This window comes from Lotus japonicus, chromosome 4, assembly GCF_012489685.1.
Source record: "Lotus japonicus ecotype B-129 chromosome 4, LjGifu_v1.2".
Classification (NCBI taxonomy): domain Eukaryota; kingdom Viridiplantae; phylum Streptophyta; class Magnoliopsida; order Fabales; family Fabaceae; genus Lotus; species Lotus japonicus.
In genome coordinates this window covers 70,958,020-70,978,608 of record NC_080044.1, presented here as the reverse complement: position 1 = coordinate 70,978,608, position 20,589 = coordinate 70,958,020, and the positions used below count along the sequence as shown (strand labels likewise).

Sequence of the window (20,589 nt, the reverse complement as noted above, 5' to 3'; positions counted from 1 at the left end):
TACTTTTTAGTTGATTAAGGTAAACAACTAAATTTTAATTAAATTGACAGTGGAAATTTCCAAAATGGCAGGAATTGCAAGTCGAAATATGTACAAAGACATTGATTTATTAAATTTCCAATTGAATCAGCTACTATGGTCCCATTTAGAATGCTCTGATTACACGACTAAACTTCCATGTTGGATGGCCAAAGACATCAGAGTTCTTTTTTTTAGTAGAAAAAATAGAAACTAATGCAGTTTCATATATGCTCTCAGCATGCTAGTAATGCAAAATGGTGAACTCCTGCAAAGCTTCCTATCCCATAAGTTTTGCAATGCTACCTTTGCCAAACCATAAACTGGGGCATTGTTTTCGCAGTGAGTGTGATGAACTACTATATCCATATTTTTCCGAGATAGTAATATCAGTACTCTAATTTATCAGTGATACCAGGGATTATTTGAATTTGAATTTGACAATGTTGACCATTTAGCATGTTATACCTGACCTGACAGTTAGTCATTTCTTCTCTTACTGCTGCTGCCAGCAGGGTTCTGCTGCTCTTTAAGCATTTCTAAAACATCTCCTAATGCTCGTAAACGGTCCCAATAGCTTATCCCATAAAATAATTCAACAGATGACTCCTGGAATTCAAATCCATTATCTGCAACAGGATACTGCGAGACAAGCCCATTTAAGTTTCTGCTCGCAGTAGAAAAAATATCATGAAAGGTTTTCCGGACTCACCTGGATAGGCTTAGGGTTCTTGGCTCTGACAAATGGCCACCATCGATCTTCAACAACTGCTTTAACAAGACAGCAAGCTCGCAAACCTTCTACACCACCAAATCGTCCAAATCCACTATGTTTCACACCGCCAAATGGTAGGGACTGCAAGTGGAAATAAGAACATGAACTAGGCTTACATAAAAACATTTCCAAGCACCTTGGCAAAAACAGCTTCATAAGTCTAGTAGATCAAGATGTAAATTACCCACTTTTATTTCAGGTCTCAGGTAAATTGTCTCTTAAATTCTAGTTCAGGTCAAAAGCTAAAGTGGGTGGGTTATTTGCAATTTAACCAACATAAAAATTAAGAAATAAGAAATCCCTTTCTCTTTAACATTTCTCTTTATCTGACTGGAAATTACACATGCTGTGCGGGGCGCATAAATCACTTCCAAAACAAGTAGTTCACGGCAAAGATGTTTTAGGAATAAAAAGCACTCATGAAATGAAGTTGTAAACTCATTAACAAGCCCGTGGTAATTCTCTAAGCCAATTTGTTGCACTTTCTAAACTAGCAATCAGATGCAAGATTAATATAAAAGATAAAACATATCATGACAAGCTCGTGTTAAATTAAAAATGAATTTACCTGACACTTGTATGATGCCGCAAAATCATTAATTGAAGCTACTCCGGAATGTATCTGTGAAGCTATCTCTCTTGCACGGCTCTGAATGCCTGAGAAAACAGCACAGCCAAGCCCATATTTTGAGTCATTGGCAAGCTTGACAGCCTCCTCATCAGAGCTAAATTTCATTATCGGCATGATTGGTCCAAATACCTAGATATCATTACATCGCACAGATGAATCTAGTAAGCAGTTGCTGAAGCATACAAATACAGAAGGGAAACTCATGAATGTAAATGCACAATTGCAGTGCATATATGACTATAACATGAGATATGGTTACCTGAATTTCAAAAAAAAATCACAAATGGTTTAAGTCTAGTTATGGTGAAACTATCAGTTAAAACAATGATACTCATAAGGCAATTGCTACCCAGTACCCCCAGGCCCCAAGGTGTTAGGGATTCAAACAATGATACTCATAAGGCAATTGCTACCCAATGATACCCAGTACGGCAGTACCCCTAGGCCACAAGGAGTTAGAGATTCAAAAAATCTAGTATCAGTGAAACTATCAGTTAAAACAATGATACTCATAAGGCAATTGCTACCCAGTACCCCCAGGCCCCACGGCGTTAGGGATTCAAAAATAGAAAATATTAAATAAAAAGTAAACCTTTTTACATCCCAATACAATAATTCAATAAATGTTGTACTTTTAACTAAATGCATAAAAAAATGCATCCTATTTTTGAATTCCTTAACAATGCCCTAAAGATACACATCAATAGAACCTAATAAGAATAATATAATATAGGTTACATTGACTCACACTAGTGTAATAACTAATAAGGCAGAATAAAATTGTAGGCGTGCAAAGAAAAAAAAGAGAGGTGGGAACAGCTGTAATAAGGAGGTGAAAACTATGCAATGTGAGGTGATCAGTGAAGGCATTCTAACAAAAAAAAAGTGTGTAAATGTAGAAAATTTGAGTTCCGCTACCTCTTCTTGCATCAATCTCATTGAGTGGTTTACATTCACAATAACAGTAGGGGGGAAATACTGATCAACTGCATCTTCACCTATATGTCCAAAACTTCCACGTGCAACAATTTCAGCTCCTTTGTCCAAAGCATCATTTACGAGACCTTCAAGTTTTTCAGAATGCTCATGCATACATAAAGCTCCCATATCAAACTTTCCAACAAGTGGTGGGCCCTGCAAGAAATCAATAACCAAAAATAATATATAAAATATGGACTTCTTCATACTCAGTACTTCTACAATAGAAGTATACTCTTCAATAATCATTTAGCAATGAGTTCTTGTTCATATTGAAATTTGTGAATGAATATAATTTCTTATGTTTATACCCTTTCCTTTAATCTATATACAATCATGACACCCAGATTCACAGTACTATTCATTTTGAAGGAAGATATTGATAGGCCGATAATGGCCTAAGATATTGAAGGTTTATGTTGGAAAAAATAGAAAGCGGGCTTGATTTATTACTATACCTCAGGCAGTTATGCCTTATATGTGGCAGATACTGTTTACTATCAGGACAGTTCTGTTTTTGTATGTGGCAGCAGGGAAGCTATGTTTTTATATGTGGCAGTTAATGACTATAATATGTGACAGATAATATTTACTACTAGGAGGGTGCTTGTTGGACGGAAGTTATCAGATTTGCAGATCGTAGTTGAAAGGAGAAGACTTGATGTTAGGGGGAAACCATATGCCTATTACTATTGTACTATTGTACTCAGATATGGTCTACATACCAGATTGGTTCTCTAAAAAATATTCGGAACTGTGTTTAAATTAATGAGTCGAACAATTTAATCTCAAAAGAGAAATGGAGATGCCACATAACATTTTCATCATCAACTTTATCTATTTGCTAGATGTCAGCAGTTCACAGATATGAATCATTTTCAAGAGTTCCAAATATATAGACAACAAAAAGAACAAAAGCCTTATCCCACTGCGTGAGGTCGGCTATATGGATCACGCTAAGCCATTGAGATCAATCAAAAACCAAATTATGAGGGAAACAAATTAATATAAAATAAGTTGATAAAAACAATATCTCTTAAAAGGTTTATGTAGCATATGTTCCCTTTGTTACCGAAAGAGAAAAAAGAAATAAAAGGCAGCCAGAGATGCAACAAAAAACAGTAACAAAGCCATGTATGCTGAATCAATATCAATATAGGTGTTTATTTCTCATAGTTTCTGTCAATGCACTACAACATATGTAAAATATGATAGATTTCTGAAATACTGTGACAATAAATGCAAGCACAGTGATTATATGCATCAGAAATTCAGAAGTCCATGTTGAAAGTTACGAAGTACAATTTATACTAATTTAAGTCATAACAAAACACTTACAGCTGTAACAGACTTTACTATTTGGGTAACTTTACTGACAAAAGAAGAATAAATATCCCTGTGGACATAAAATCGCTCAGCCCCAGCACAGTTCTGTCCGCTTGACTGAAGAACAGCCCTGACAGCAATTTGTGCAACCTACATAGCAAAGCTTGTTAAAACTGTGACTCTCAAGAATGAAGATGTCATTAAGCTTTAAAGATGACATTTGGCAACCATGATCAACAAACTTTCAAGCCATGAGGAATTAGAACAGATGGAAGGGATTCATACATGGTCCACATCTACATCTTCACAAACAATAAATGCATCTTTTCCACCAAGCTCTAGGGTAACTGGTGTAAGTGTCTCTGCAGCATTTCTCATTATCTGCATAAGAAAATGAAGTGTATTAGGAGAGGACAATCAAATTTCTTGGGAATTGGATACCATCATAAACAGAATGGAAGAGTATTTGAAAGAGTTAGGAGATCATTCAGCTCATAAAGCATCACTCTAAATGACAGGTTACTACAACTTTTGGGGCAGAGAATTTGTATATTCCTAATACTTTTTTTGTCAGTACAGAATGGGGATAAGCAGACCCTCATTCTACTAAGTTAGATATTGACTCTTTTGGAGTTCCTTTATCAAACCTTATCAAACTCTTAGAAATCCAAATCAAGTTATGGATAATGTGAATTATGATACAGCTCTGAGGTGAGAGCATACAATGATCCAATTTGATTGGCCACAGGAATCATACCATCTTACCAACACCAGGAGATCCCACAAATATGACTTTATCTACTGAAGATACCAATGCTTCTCCTGTTTCAGCAAACCTGGGAAAGAGGCCCAATCAGTGCCACAGATTGAAAACATGAACATGGAACAAAAAGGTAAAAGGAAGGGAAAAACAGAAGGCCCTACCCTGTTATCACCTCAACAAGGTCCTCTGGAGCTCCTATGGCAGCAAGGGCTGACTGGATGATCCGGAAGAAAAAGCATCCAGACCAACTTGCATGTTCTGATATCTGCAGGTAGAAGCACATGGTTTTCAATCAAGCTTTTAGGATGTCTTCGGGTAAAGAGTTTTAATGGGGTAATGATTTATTGAGGGTTTTAAATGATTTATTGTAAAATGAAAGGTTTGGTAATCAAAAGAAAGAATTTAAAAAAATACAAGGTAATTTACAGGGTAGTTATTGTTGTGTCGCGGAGGGGGCATGGAGATCTCTTCACACACCACATTGGACAAACAAAGAAGACTACCAAGAGACAAACATAACATCTTTACCCAAAACCTTAAGGCATTGGGTTTGTGGGTCTTATCTCTAACAGTCTTCAACTAGCTCATTCTTAAACAAAGTAGACTCCAAACTCAATCTTCATTTCTCAACAGCTTTTAACACAAAATAGAGGATTCAAATTCCACCTTATCATTCCTCATCAAACCCTTCTCACACACAAAAAGCTTCATTTTACAAGATTTGTCCAGATAACATAAATGCTACTAATTAAAATAATCAATTTAATTACCATGAATTTCAAATCATTTGAAATTTAAAATAAATCACCCAAACACAGGGTTATAGTATATGTGAAATACAATACAAACTCACCTTAAAGCTTATCCTATTAGGTGAAGCTCAAAAATGATTTTATATCTCTAGCTCGAACATGATCCTACACAATAGCCTTTTGGGGCTTGAATTATGGACAATACATATACTCATTTTAACTTGTTCAGAACCTTCCGCTTAATGATGAAGGATTGGGGTGGCAAGAATCAAACTCTTGAGTCTTGACCACTTGGTCGTAGAGGCTTTGATTAGTGGATTCCACATCAAGTGTCAACTCTTTTAAAAGGTGAAGTTATGACAAAAAAAAAGGTGAAGTTATTGGCTAGAAGTAAATGAACAGTTTCACATCTCTAGCAGTAAGAGTACGTATCAAAACTAACAAAATTCTCAATTTTTAATGTAATTTGTCGGGGAATATAACCAAAGTCCAATTAAGCATAAATGTTAGCAATGTCCAAACAATATGATACACCTACTGCATGAAGAGCTGTACATAGGTAGCTAGTTAGTATGATATTTCATACCTTAATCACAATCCCATTTCCAGAAAAAACTGCTGCCAGCATAGGATTGAATATGTTGTGGAAAGGATTATTCCACGAAACAATGGCTCCAATGACACCAAGGGGGTGAAATTCTACTTTGGCTCTCTTAAGAAACATTGATCCTCCAGAAGACCTGCACAAGTCTTTTATTTATCCCTAACAATAGAAAAAATAATATGGTCATAAAAGAGAGTTTAGCCAATTTGAAATTTTACATTAGAAACGTTAGAACAATGAATGTGCACGGAAGAAGTTTTTACTTTTTTCCCATAAAAATATGTGCATCTTAAGATTTATTTTGGTGTCAAATAAGGTACAGGAAGAACAGAAAATATACCGAGACAGAGAATCAATCATAATCAGTTTAAGGAAGGATAATAGCACACCTTGTTATATGAAATATAAATATAGAACTGCTACTGTGTCTTATGGATTAAATAAAATGAGGGAATATATAGCTACTACAAATATTGAGGCACATACCGGTATTCAGGCCTTAGCCACTTCTCGCCCTCTGATAGTAGCCAATTGATCTTCTCACATGTTGTCATTATTTCTCCTAAAGAGGCATCTACCATCGTCTTTCCAGTATCACGTGAAGATATTCTAATAAAAGCAAATGAATTAGAATTTTATCAATATTCTCATGTAAAAAATTGATAAAAAGTTAATGTTTGAATTTCTTCCTACAACCATTGAAAATAGGTATTCTTACTCGCATATAAGTGCTTGATGTTTAATTATATACTTTAGTAGTATATGCAAAAACAAGCGTCTTTGCAAGAAGCTGGACTTAGCCCACATTTTTTGTGCCTTTCTTACTTTAGCCACTCGATCCTTGACCTGTCCATACATGCAAAATAGTTCAAGTTAATTTGGCAATGCTTCACTACTGAAGATTCAACTCAAATATTAAGCATTTTAAGGTGCATGATCTTCAATAACTGGTTCCTTGCATCAACACTCCCCTGTTAGTAGCTTTGTGGGCATTGCCATTAATGGTTGGGGTGTAAATTTTTTTCAAAAAAAGGTGCTGACATATGTGGCCATTCATAAACAAGGAAAAAGTTACAGAAACCAGTAAACATACAATTCATTAGAATTTGTAGTTCAACTTCAACATTGATAAAATGACAAACAAGCAAAGTATTTACTATTTAGTATACAAGGTTAGCTAGAAGCCATGACTTGTTAGATTTTTTCTTCAGCACAACCAGCAGGTTTCTTGCACAACACTGATGTCCTCCTAGATTTGGCCAACCTTCTATCTCACACCTCCATTTCTTTAGCCACGAAAATTAATTCTCAATACCACACTTCATTAAACACTTACCACAAAATAAGTATACTCAAAACTAAGGCGTGCTTTTTTATAAACTATTGATTATTAGCTTTAGAGAAATTAGAGAAATAGATACAAAAACCACGCATCTCATAACCATTAGTCCCCAATAAGATAACAGGCTCTGAAGCTCACTGACCTCATCATGCGTTAATGCAGGAACATTTCCCAAATATTTCATAGTTGCAGGTTCATAGCACTGAACAATCTTCCCTGATTGTTGCGACGGAGGCACCTGAATCGGAACCATCAATAACACTACATTAATCCTCGAAAATTGACTAAAATCCAGGTTATAACATTCACATGAAATAGTATCCATATATCTATGATCTATCACCTCACATTCACATTTGAATTTCTGAAATCAAAATTAACACCTAATTGAAAATTAAAGTTACAGAAATTGTACTTACGTATTTAAAGCTCTTCTCCTGTGCTTGATTTCCATCGTCCAACACTGTCATCAACAGAATCGTCATCAACATCACCACAAATTTCCGTGAACGAAGAAAACGATAGTGAGAGAGAGAGAGAGGGGTATTACCATCGGAGGCGTCAACCTCGATGGAAGGAACGTTGGGAGGAAAGATCATGAGAAGGAACCCGTAGATACCCTAAGCGAATGCGAAAGCAGCGAGCAATGGCCTCCAAACGCCATTGGGAGGAATGATCATGAGAAGGAACCCGTAGGTACCGTAAGCGAATGCGAAAGTAACGAGAAATGTCCACCAAAGCGCCATTGGAATTTCACAGATTCAGAGAGAAAACCTCCTCGCTTAGAATGCTCCCACTGTCACTGAGTGATGGATATAGGCTTTGAGCTTAGTCATATTTATATATATTGCTTGGACTGGATCATCATTGAGCCATTAAAATAGGCTGATACATCAATAAACGTGCATAAAATAGGAAAACTGGTGCAACATGCTACAACTAACTCCTAAAGACCAGATAAAAAGTGACTCTATCTACAACAGAAAAACAAAAACATAAGTAAGTTTAAAGAACCAAAGTCCATTACAAAAAAAAACAACCAAAGTCTAAAACTCATTCGGAGGCACGTTTGCTTCCAATGTGCATACTCCAAGCAATGCTCTAAGTTTTTTGAATGCAGCTAACTTAAGTGGTTTTGCAAACAAATCAGCCACTTGATCTTCACTTTTGCAGTGAATGAGCTCAACAATTTTTCCCTTTGTCAGTTCACGTAAGAAATGGTATCTCACATCAATATGCTTGCTTCTTCCATGTAAAACAGAATTAATGGACAGCTTGATTGTTGAGCTATTATCACAATAAATTGGAGTTGACACTTCTTGATTGTGTTGAAGCTCCTGAAGAATATTTCTCAACCAAACTGCTTAACAAGCACATGCAATTGCTGCTACAAACTCTGCTTCAGTAGTTGAAAGTGTGACAATAGGTTGCTTCCTTGATGACCATGAAACAACTCCAGAACCAAACATAAAGATATAACCAGATGTGTTTTTCCTATCATCTTAATCTCCCGCATAATCACTATCTATGAACCCAATCAAATATGATTTCTCTCCTTTCTTGTAAAATATTCCATAATCTTTTGTTCCTTGCAAGTACCGCAAAATGCGCTTTGTTGCCATGAGATGCATCCCTTTTGGATTTTCCATGAATCTGCTAATGAGGCTTACATCAAGCATAATGTCTGGTCTTGTAGCAGTTAGGTACATGAGACTTCCAACAAGTTGCTTGTAAAGAGTATCATCAACTCCTTTTCCTTCTGGATTTTTAACAAGCTTTAGACTTGTTTCTGCTGGTGTGCTCAGCGAACTACATCTGTCCATCTGAAATCTCTTAAAAATTTCTCTTGTGTACTTCTTTTGAGAGATAAAAATACCACTTGAGGATTGCTCAACCTCAATGCCAAGGAAATGGTGTATCAAACCAATATCAGACATCTCAAATTCTGACATCATGGATTTCTTAAATTCCTCAATCATCACTTCATCATTAATGGTATAAATTAAATCATCCAGATACAAGAAAACTATAAGCATCTTACCTCTTCCTTCAAATCGCACGAAGAGTGTATGCTCATAAGGACATTTGTGCAAATATAAAAACAAGTAATATTTTTTGGAAGAGGGAAGGTGAGAGCACCCACTAATTGAATGTTTGGATATCACATGAATTAACATGAAAACACATTAATCCATTCTATGCACTGACAATGTAATTTAGTTTTACACAAACATTCAATCACATCCATCCATTTTGATAGCTCATAATTAATTTTGAATTTAATGATTTTTAAAATAGAAAATGAAAGGTTGTGATTGAATGACGGTGTAAAACTTTTTACACTATCGGTGTATAGAAATTAATCTCATATATTTACTGAACAAAGCCTTAGTTTTTAATTTATTGCAATTCCTTTCTTGGGCAGTTGACCATAAACATAAATGTATTTCTTTTCTTTTCTCTTTTGGTTTCGTAAAGAATTAAAGGGATATATGCACCGATAAACAAATTTTACACTGTCATCCAATTGAATTCCGCCACATCATAAAATATAGAGTAAAATACACCCACCCCCCTCAAGGTTTGCAAGAATGACACTCCACCCCATTGTTTTTTAAAATCTACACTCTACCCCATTTTTTATAAAGGCAAAATTTAGTGACGAAAATAAATTCGTCACTAATAAAAAATAAGTACTAATTAGTTAAAATTTAAATAAATTAAATGCATATACACTATCATACATCAATTTATGAAAATAATTTTACTGAATTAAATTTAAAAAAACCATCCACTCTGCCTGTTAAGTCCACGTCTCATCTATCTCCAAATCGTATTTCTCACCACAAACGGTCACCACCAAACCTTTGCTCCCTTTAACACGACGACAACCATCCCAGAATGTGAAACCCCATCGCACCACCATGCCTCAAAGTTTTGTTGCGACTTGAACCCCAGAACATGAATCGCACATCCCCAAAGCCACTTGTTCAACTACTTGTTGTGAACTTCACCCCTTTAAGTTGTGAGCAAACACTTTGTTGGTTTAAGATGTTGTTGGATTTTGTTAAAAACGGTGCTCCACCGCATCGTTGGGTTCTAATAACCTCCGATCCACTTCATATTTCTTAATTTTGTTTCTCTATTTTCTTCACCACCCATTTGTGTTGCTTTTTGGAACGGGAGGCAGCAGTGGGGAATTTTCCGCAATGGGCGAAAGCCTGACGGAACAATGCCGCGTGGAGGTAGAGGGCCTACGGGTCGTGAACTTCTTTTCCAGGAGAAGAAGCAATGATGGTATCCGGGGAATAAGCATCGGCTAACTCTGTGCCAGCAGCCGCGGTAAGACAGAGGATGCAAGCGTTATCCGGATACAATCCAATTTTAAAAATTGGAGGTATAAATAGATTATTTTGATTAAAATTGAATTATTACCAAATATGAAAACACAAGCATGTTTCACTATGTTCGAGATATGGTTTGTCAACCGGTCATGTGTGCTATTGCAGAATTTGCATTGTGAATTTACGGAGGAAGAACGCGATTGAGAGAATGAGGAGGACTGTGATGTTTTCATTTTTATATTTATTGGATTATATTGAAAATATTTTTTGAAATTATTGATTAACAATTTAAATAATAACTAATTATTAATGAAGAATATTTTTCGTCACTAAATTTGCCTCTATATAAAATGGGGTGGGGTGTAGATTTTAGATAAGAATGGGGTGGAGTGTTATTCTAACAAAACTTGAGGGGGGTGAGTGTACTTTACTCTAAAATATATCTTTGTTTTAATTAAAATTTAAAATGAAAGTTATTAATTCTCCTTCATGACATGTTGTGATTGATTATCAGGGTAAAACTGTGCATATCCATTAAACTCTATCAATGCGGGTAAGAAATGACAAATTCTACCTTTGCCCAAGTAAGATTAATTTGGAAAATACTACTATTTGTAAGTTTCACAATAAAATTATTTTGTTTCAGGAAGAACAACTAATGTATCCTTCGTCGTTAGAAAATGAGAGGTTTATGGTTGCACACTTGCACTGGTGAATTCTAAGCGGGATGGCATGGTGGTAGATGAGCTCTTGCTAGACGATCCAACTTGCTGGGAAATCACCCACCCGTGCCTCCAAGTGCGAATGGTTGATTAATTGTTGGATGCACGGTGTACTTTTGCTGTATAAACAAAGGGTGGCACAGGGATTGCCAAGAAGCTTAAAATAGCATAAAGTGGCAAGGTATTTAAGTTGGTGACCGGTTAAGAGTCATCTTCCATTTTGGGACAGCCTGAGAGTATAACATGAGGAAACACCAAATGTGATATGTCCAAAGAAAAAGTAATGGATAGATAACCAGTCAATGAGTACTACAGGGTTTCTTTATCCTTCTCATCCAATGCAATGGAAGGTATCAAATGAAAGAAGAGTCATGCTGAGGGCACTCACTTGCATGTAGAGTTGGAAATTTCTTTCAAGGAAACTGAATATTTCTGTAGTTGAGTGACTGTCTCCAAATTTTGATTATAACATTGTATCCTGCTAATTATGTAAACACGGATGCCAAATAATATTGGAGTACAAAGGTTAAGATTACATTTTCAACCACTTTACTGAATTTGAACCAATTTACACCCAGTTCTAAGATCAATCGATTTTGTTTTTTAGTTGATTGAGGTAAACAACTTAACTTCCAATTAAATTTAAAGTGGAAATTTCCATAATGGCAGGGATTGCAAGTCGAAATATGAACAAAGAGATTGATTTATTAAATTTCCAGTTGAATCAGCTACTCTGTCCCCATTTTGTGAGCCTTGATTACACACATGACTAAACTTCCGTGTTGGATGGCCAAAGACATCAGAGTTATTTCTTTTTTAGTTGGAAATAAACACAGGTAGAAAAAATAGAAACTAATGCAGTTCCATATATGCTCTTAGCATGCTAGTAATGCAAAAAAAATGAACTCCTCCTGCAAAGCTTCCTATCCCATAAGTTTTGCAATGCTACCTTTGCCAAACCATACGCTGGGGCATTGTTTTCGTGGTGAGTGTGATGAACTACTATATCCATATTTTTCCGAGATAGTAATATCAGTACTCTAATTTATCAGTGGTGCCGGGGATTATTTGAATATGACAATGTTGACCATTTAGCATGTTATACCTGACCTGACAATTAGTCATTTCTTCTCTTACTGCTGCTGCCAGCAGGGTTCTGCTGCTCGGTAAGCATTTTTAAAACATCAACTAATGCTCGCAAACGGTCCCATATGCTGATCCCATAAAGTGCTTCAACAAGTGACTCCTGGAATTCAAATCCATTCTCTGCAACAGGATACTGCAGGGCAAGCCCATTTAAGTTTCTGGTCGTGGTAGAATAAAAAATATCATGAAAGGTTTTCCGGACTCACCTGAATAGGCTTAGGTATCTTGGTTTTGACAAATGGCCACCATCGATCTTCAACAACTGCTTTAACAAGACAGCAAGCTCGCAAACCTTCTACACCGCCAAATCGTCCAAATCCACTATGTTTCACACCCCCAAATGGTAGGGACTGCAAGTGGAAATATGAACATGAACTAGGCATACTTAAAAACATTGCCAAGCACCTTGGCAAAAACAGCTTCATAAGTCAAGTGGAGATCAAATTGTAAATGACCCACTTTTATTTCAGGTCTCAGGTAAATTGTCTCTTAAATTATAGTTCAAGTCAAAAGCTAAAGTGGGTGGGTCATTTGCAATTTAACCAACATAAATAATAAGAAATAATAAATCCCTTTCTCTTTAACGTATCTCTTTATCTGATTGGAAATTACACGCTGTGCGGGGCGCATAAATCATTTCCAAAACAAGTAATTCATGTCAAAGATGTTTCAGGAATGAAGTTGTAACCTCATGAAATGAAGTTGTAAACACATTAACAATCCCGTGGTACTTCTCTAAGCGAATTAGTTGCACACTTTCTAAACTAGCAATCAGATGCAATATTAATATAAAAGATAAAACATATCATGACAAGCCCGTGTTAAATTTAAAATGAATTCACCTGACACATGTATGATGCCGCAAAATCATTAATTGCAGCTACCCCGGAATGTATCTGTGAAGCTATCTCTCTGGCACGGCTCTGACTTCCAGAGAAAACAGCACAGCCAAGCCCATATTTTGAGTCATTGGCAAGCTTGACAGCCTCCTCATCAGAGCTAAATTTCATTATCGGCATGATTGGTCCAAATGCCTAGATATCATTACATTGCACAGATGAATCTAGTAAGCAGTTGCTGAAGCATACAAATACAGAAGGGAAACTCACGAATGTAAATGCACAATTGCAGTGCATATATGACTATAACATGAGATATGGTTACCTAAATTTCAAAAAAAAATCACAAATGGTTTAAGTAGATATGGTAAGTATAAGTATCTAGTATCAGTGAAACTATCGGTTAAAACAACGATACTCATAAGGCAATTGCTACCCAGCAGTACCCCTAGGCCCCAAGGTGTTAGGGATTCAAAAATAGAAAATAATAAATGAAAAGTAAAAACTTTTTACATCCCAATACAATAAATGTTGTACTTTTAACTAAATGCATCCTGTTTTTGAATTCCTTAACAAGTGCCCTAAAGATACACATCAATAGAACCCTAATAAGAATAATATAATATAGGTTACATTGACTCACACTAGTTAATAACTAATAAGGCAGAATCAAATTGTAGGCGTGCAAAGAAAAAAATGAGGTGGGAACAGCAGTAATAAGGAGGTGAAAACTATACAATGTGAGGTGATCAGTGAAGGCATTCTAACAAAAAAAAAAAAGTGTAAACATAGAAAATTTGAGTTTCGCTACCTCTTCTTGCATCAATTTCATTGAGTGGTTTACATTCACAATCACAGTAGGGGGGAAATACTGATCAACTGCATCTTCACCTATATGTCCAAAACTTCCACGTGCAGCAATTTCAGCCCCTTTGTCCAAAGCATCATTTACAAGGCCTTCAAGTTTTTCAGAATGCTCATGCATGCATAAAGCTCCCATATCAAACTTTCCAACAAGTGGTGGGCCCTGCAAGAAATCAATAACAAAAAATAATATATAAAATATGGACTTCTTCATAATCAATACTTTTACGATAGCATTTGTATACTCTTCAATAATAATTTAGCAATGAATTCTTGTTCATATTGAAATTTGCAAATGAATATAATTTCTTATTTTTATACCCTTTCCCTTAATCTATATACAATCATGACACCTAGATTCACAGTGCTATTCATTTTGAAGGAAGATATTGATAGGCCGATGATGGCCTAAGACATTGAAGGTTTATATTAGGAAAAATAGAAAGCCGGCATGATTTATTACTATAGCTCAGGAAGTTAGGTTTTATATCTGGCAGACATTGTTTACTATCAGGACAGTTATGTTTTTATGTGGCAGCAGGGAAGCTATGTTTTTATATGTGGCAGTTAATGATTTTAATAGGTGACAGCTAATATTTACAATTAGGGATTTGGCTTCTCTAAAGTGAGAGAGTTACTTTAGAGAGTAAAGTAAGTCATCACAACCATTAATAGTCATTACCTACTTCGAAAAATCAATAAAGCAACTCAATCAATAGTAGTGATGACTTACTTTACCATGTAAAGTGAGTAAAGTGAGTCCCACACTTTGGAGTAGCCGGACCATACTATTAGGAGGGTGCTTGTTAGACGGAAGTTATTAGATTTGCATATTGTATTTTCTGTTGCTTTAGATGAAAGGAGAAGACTTGTTGTTAGGGGGAAACCATGTGCCTATTACTATTGTACTCAGATATGGTCTATATACTAGATTGGTTCTCTAATAAATTTTCTGAATTCTGTGTCTAATTTACTGAGTCCAACAATTTAATCTCAAAAGAGAAATGGAGCATGCCACATTCATCATTAAACTTTATCTATTCCCTAGATGTCATTAGTTCACAGATATGAATCATTTTCAAGAGTTCCAAATATATCGACAACAACAACAACAAAAGCCTTATCCCCCCAAGTGAGGTCGGCTATTTGAATCACACTACGCCATTGAGCTCGATCAAAATCCAATCATGACCAGTAATAAGTTGATAAACACAATATCGCTTCAAAGGTTTATGTAGCATATGTTCCCTTTGGTACAGGAAGAGAAAAAAGAGAAACAAAAGGCAGCCAGAGATGCAACAAAAATAGTAACAAAGCCATGTATGCTGAATCAATATCAAGATAGGTGTTTATTTCTCATAGTTTTTATCAATAAACTACAACATATGTAAAATACGATAGATTTCTGAAATACGGTGAGTCGGTGACAATAAATGCAAGCAGTGATTATATGCATCAGAAATCCATGTTGAAAGAGTAATATTTATACTATTTAAGTAAGAAAAAACACTTACAGCTGTGACAGACTTTATTATTTTAGTAACTTTACTAACAAAAGAAGAATAAATTTCCCTGTGGACATAAAACCGCTCAGCCCCAGCACAGTTCTGTCCACTTGACTGAAGAACAGCCCTGACAGCAATTTGTGCAACCTACACAGGAAAGCTTGTTAAAACTATGACTCTCAAGAATGAAGATTTCATTAAGCTTTAAAGATGACATTGAGCAACCAAATGACCAACAAACTGTCAAGCCATGAGGGATTAGAACAGGTGGAAGGGGTTCATACATGGTCCACATCTACATCTTCACAAACAATAAATGCATCTTTTCCACCAAGCTCTAGTGTAACTGGTATAAGTGTCTCAGCAGCATTTCTCATTATCTGGATTAAAAAAATGAAGCATATGTTAGATGAGAAAAAAGTATTCCAATTTCATGGGAATTGGATACCATCATAAAAAGAATGGAAGAGTATTTGAAAGCGTAGGAGATAATTCTGCTCATGAAGCATCACTCTAAAATCTAAATGTCAGGTTTAGTACAACTTTTGGGGCAAAGAGTGTGTATATTCCTAATACTTAATTTTTTCAGCACAGAATGGGGATAAGAAGACCCTCATTCTACTGTGTTAAATATTGACTCTTCTGAAGTTCCTTTATCAAAATATCAAACTCTTTCTTAGAAATCCAAATCGAGTTATGGATGTTTTGATACAGCTCTGAGGTGAGAGCATATAATGAGTTGATTGGCCATAGGAATCATACCATCTTACCAACACCAGGAGATCCCACAAATATGACTTTATCTACTGAAGATACCAATGCTTCTCCTGTTTCAGCAAACCTGGGAAGAGAGGCCCAATCAGTGCCATAGATTGAAAACATGAACATGGAACAAAAAGGTAAAAGGAAGGGAAAGACAGAAGGCCCTACCCTGTTATCACCTCAACAAGGTCCTCTGGAGCTCCTATGGCAGCAAGGGCTGATTGGATGATCCGGAAGTAAAAGCATCCAGACCAACTTGCATGTTCCGATATCTACAATTACAAGCACATGGTTTTCAATCAAATTCGAAAACATGAAAATAACTTTTAAAATAAGTTAGGGTCAATGGGGTAATGTATTCATTGAGAGGGTTTAAATAACTTGTAAAATAAAAAATGAAAGGTTAGGGAATCAAAAGAAATAATTGTAAAAGGTACAAGGCATTTTTACAGGGTAATTTTTAACACAAAATAAAGGATTTCAAAATCCACCTATGACAAGGAATTTTGAAAATTCTCACCAAACTCTCCTCTCACACAAAAACTTCATTATCCAGGATTTTCCCAAACAATATAAATGCTACTTATTCAAATAATCAATTTAATTTTCATTAATTTCAAATCCCTTGGAAGTTTTAAAACAATCATCCAAACACAGGATTACAGTAAATGTGAAATACAAACTCACCTTAAAGCTTAACCTATTAGGTAGAAACTCAGAAATGATTTTATATCTCTAACTCAAACATGATCCTCACACATTAGCCTTTTGGGGCTTGAATTATGGACAATGCATATACTCATTTTAACTTGTTCTGATCTTCAGCTTAATGATGAAGGATTGGGATGGCAAGAATCAAACTCTTGAGTCTTGACCACTTGGTCGTAGAGGCTTTGATTAGTGAATTCCACATCAAGTGTCAACTCTTTTAAAAGGTTAAGTAAGTTATTAGCTGGAAGTTCAAGAATAGTTTCACATTTCTATCAGTAAGAGTAGGTATCACACAAATAGCATATTCTCAATTTTTAATATAATTTTTAGGGGAATATAACCAAAGTCCAATAAAGCATAAATGTTAGGAACATCCAAACAACATTTTACACCTACAGCATGAAGAAATGTACATAGGTAGCTAGTTAGTATGATATTTTATACCTTAATCACAATACCATTTCCAGAAAAAACTGCTGCCAGCATAGGATTGAATATATTGTGGAAAGGATAATTCCACGAAACAATGGCTCCAATAACACCAAGGGGGTGAAATTCTACTTTGGCTTTCTTATGAAGCATTGATCTTCCAGAAGACCTGCACAAGTCTTTTATTTATCACTAACAAAAGAAAAAATAATACGGCCATAAAAGAGAGTTTAGCCTATTTGAAATTTTACATTAGAAATGTTAGAACAATGAATGTGCATGGAAGAAGTTTTAACTTTTTTCCCATAAAAATATCTGCACCTTAAGATTTATTTTGGTGTCAAATAAGGTACAGGAAGAACAGAAAATATACCGAGACAGAGAATCAATCATAATCAGTTTAAGGAAGGAAAAGAGTCAACTACTGGGAAAAGAAGGATAATAGCACACCTTGTTGTATGAAATATGAATAAAGAACTGCTACTGTGTCTTATGGATTAAATAAAATGAGGGAATATATAGCTACTTGAAATATTGAAGCACATACCGGTATTCAGGCCTTAGCCACTGCTCTCCCTCTGATAGTAGCCAATTGATCTTCTCACATGTTGTCATTATTTCTCCTAAAGAGGCATCTACCATCGTCTTTCCAGTATCACGTGAAGATATTCTAATAAAAGCAAATGAATTAGAATGTTATCAATATTCTCATGTAAGCACAAATGCACAATTCATATCTATCTCAGACCAAAATGAATTAAACAGTACAACAGAAAACAGAGGGTAACTACATTTCCAGAGGGTCACAAAAGTGCACTATAAGTTCAGTGTGTAGTGTGTACCACAAACACTTCCAAGCAGTGTAAAAAAAATTGATAAAAAGTTAATATTTGAAATTCTTCCTACAACCATTTCAAATAAGTATTCTTACTCGCATATAAGTGCTTGATGTTTAATTATATACTTCAATAGTATACGCAAAAACAAGCGTCTTTGCTTGAAGCTGGACTTAGCCCACATTTTTTGTGCCTTTCTTACTTTAGCCACTCGATCCTTGACCTATCCATGCACGCAAAGTAGTTCAAGTTAATTTGGTAATGCTTCACTAGATTCAACTCAAATATTAAGCATTTCAAGGTTCATGATCAGCAATAACTGGTTCTTTGCATCCATACTCCCCTGTTAGTAGCCTTGTGCGCATTGTCATTAATGGTTGGGATGTAAATTTATTTTTTAAAAGAAGTGCGGACATATGTGGTCATTCATAAACAAGAAAAAAATTACAGAAACCAAAAGTACGATCAACATCGTTTATAAGACTCTATTCCATTTGAAGAACCACAAACATATAATTCATTAGAATTTGTAGTTAAACTTCAGCATTGACAAAATGACAAACAAGCAAAGTATAGCTAGAAGCCATGACTTGTTAGATTTTTTTCTTCAGCACAGCCAGCAGATTTCTTACACAACACTGATGTCCTCCTAGATTTCACCAACCTTCTATCTTACACCTCCATTTCTTTAACCATGAATTTTTTTTCTTAATACCACACTTCCTTAAACACTCACCACAAAATAAGTTCACTCAAAACTAAGGTGTGCTTCATAATAAACTATTGATTATCAGCTTTAGAGAAATAGACACAAAAACCATGCATCATAACCATTAGTCCCTATAAGATCACAGGCTCTGAAGCTCACTGACCTCATCATGCGTCAATGCGGGAACATATCCCAAATATTTCATAGTTGCAGGTTCATAGCACTGAACAATCTTCCCTGATTGTTGCGACGTTCCCCTCGGCGGTACCTGAATCGGAACCATCAATAAGACTTAATCCTCCAAAATTGACTAAAATCCAGGTTATAACATTCACATGAAACAGTATCCATATATCTATGATCTATCACCTCACATTCGCATTTGAATTTCTCAAATCAAAACTATAGCACCTAATTGAAAATAGAAGAAAACAAATCCAACCGATCTAGCAAGATGCAGAACAGCAGAAGTTACTGCATAACGATTTTTGAGATATTTTCACAGAAATAGCACTTACGTAAATGAAGCTGTTCTCCTGTGCTTGATTTCCATCGTCCAACACTGTCATCAACAGAATCGTCATCAACAGAATCGTTATCAACACAATTCACCATCACCACAAATTTCCGTGCGAGAATGAACGAAGAAAACGATAGTGAGAGAGAGAGAGAGAGAGAGAGAGAGAGAGAGAGAGATTACCATCGGAGGCGTCAACGTCGATGGAAGGAACCTTGGGAGGAATGAGCATGAGAAGGAACCTGCAGATACCGTAAGCGAATGCTAGAACGAGCAATGGCCACCAAAACGCCATTGAAATTTCGCAGATTCAGAGAGAAAACCTCACAGTCAGTGAAGCGAAGGGGAAATGAAAACGGAACGCAGGAACATTTGGGAAGAAAACTCATATTTATATTACTTGGATTGGATCGTTTGGGAAATGGCAGCAGAAGAAGAAAAATAATCAGATTCCATTCTATGCGTCTTGTCTTTCTCATCGCACTTTACTTCTTTATTCAGTCTAGTATAAACTGCATAAACAAATAAGCATAACGGGGTTTCCCTCCCAAATCTCAATCACATGACCTGCGTGACTGCTCACAAGTTTTAGTTTTATCTTTTTTTTTAAGGGAAAAATTGCAATATATTTAATCATAAAAGGTTTTAAAGTCAGCAAAGACAACACACCGGATGAAACATCTTCCACTCAAGCCGGATGAATCGACAAAGATGAAAGCATTCCTAGCCAATAAGTCGGTTGTGTGCACAGTTGGCGTTTTTACGAGCGAAAAGAACATCAACATGATTAAAAGATACAAAAATAAAACGACATGTTGAAATAAGTAAATATAAATAGGAACTAGGAAGATCCTTTTGGACGCCACCATTGGAAGAGTTGTAAATTGTCTGTTGCAAAGGAAACTGATCTGAAATCAAGATCCACGGCTAAAGTCATAGCTCGACGAAAGCTGAGGGCTTCTGCTATCTTCAGAGATTGCACCTGAACCGGAAAGGAGGTAGTTGTAGCCGAAACC

General features: G+C 35.8%; 2 protein-coding genes across 2 annotated transcripts; both read right to left on the bottom strand.

The window, feature by feature from the left end:
• Nucleotides 1-20: 20 nt before the first annotated feature.
• Nucleotides 21-8,690, bottom strand: LOC130713281 (aldehyde dehydrogenase 22A1-like). Its single transcript, XM_057563059.1, has 17 exons — nucleotides 8,670-8,690; nucleotides 8,278-8,526; nucleotides 8,134-8,163; nucleotides 7,740-7,809; nucleotides 7,609-7,652; nucleotides 7,332-7,427; nucleotides 6,566-6,693; nucleotides 6,334-6,456; nucleotides 5,830-5,983; nucleotides 4,653-4,756; nucleotides 4,486-4,564; nucleotides 4,014-4,109; nucleotides 3,741-3,878; nucleotides 2,343-2,558; nucleotides 1,362-1,553; nucleotides 731-874; nucleotides 21-660 (listed from the first exon to the last, which is right to left on the bottom strand). Exons 1-17 carry the CDS (start codon nucleotides 8,688-8,690, stop codon nucleotides 499-501), a joined length of 2,046 nt encoding a protein of 681 aa, XP_057419042.1. The 3' UTR covers nucleotides 21-498.
• A 3,250-nt stretch (nucleotides 8,691-11,940) lies between these two features.
• LOC130714307 (aldehyde dehydrogenase 22A1-like) lies at nucleotides 11,941-20,062 on the bottom strand. Its single transcript, XM_057564211.1, has 14 exons — nucleotides 19,757-20,062; nucleotides 19,575-19,618; nucleotides 19,220-19,324; nucleotides 18,443-18,570; nucleotides 18,059-18,181; nucleotides 17,527-17,680; nucleotides 16,540-16,643; nucleotides 16,372-16,450; nucleotides 15,894-15,989; nucleotides 15,619-15,756; nucleotides 14,052-14,267; nucleotides 13,244-13,435; nucleotides 12,608-12,751; nucleotides 11,941-12,534 (listed from the first exon to the last, which is right to left on the bottom strand). The coding sequence occupies exons 1-14, from the start codon at nucleotides 19,866-19,868 to the stop codon at nucleotides 12,373-12,375; spliced, it is 1,797 nt and encodes a 598-aa protein (XP_057420194.1). The 5' UTR covers nucleotides 19,869-20,062; the 3' UTR covers nucleotides 11,941-12,372.
• Between the last annotated feature and the right edge of the window lie 527 nt (nucleotides 20,063-20,589).

Coding starts and splice junctions, on each gene's coding strand:
- LOC130713281 (XM_057563059.1), bottom strand. CDS start 8,690: ATGATAGGAAAAACACATCTG. Junction 4,110..4,485: donor CTCCTGGTGTTGGTAAGATG/GTATGATTCCTG, acceptor TTTCTTATGCAG/ATAATGAGAAATGCTGCAGA. Junction 3,879..4,013: donor AAGATGTAGATGTGGACCAT/GTATGAATCCCT, acceptor TTTGCTATGTAG/GTTGCACAAATTGCTGTCAG.
- LOC130714307 (XM_057564211.1), bottom strand. CDS start 19,868: ATGGCGTTTTGGTGGCCATTGCTCGTTCTAGCATTCGCTTACGGTATC. Junction 18,571..19,219: donor CCGCATTGACGCATGATGAG/GTCAGTGAGCTT, acceptor GTGCATGGATAG/GTCAAGGATCGAGTGGCTAA. Junction 12,535..12,607: donor AGATACCTAAGCCTATTCAG/GTGAGTCCGGAA, acceptor CTTGCCCTGCAG/TATCCTGTTGCAGAGAATGG.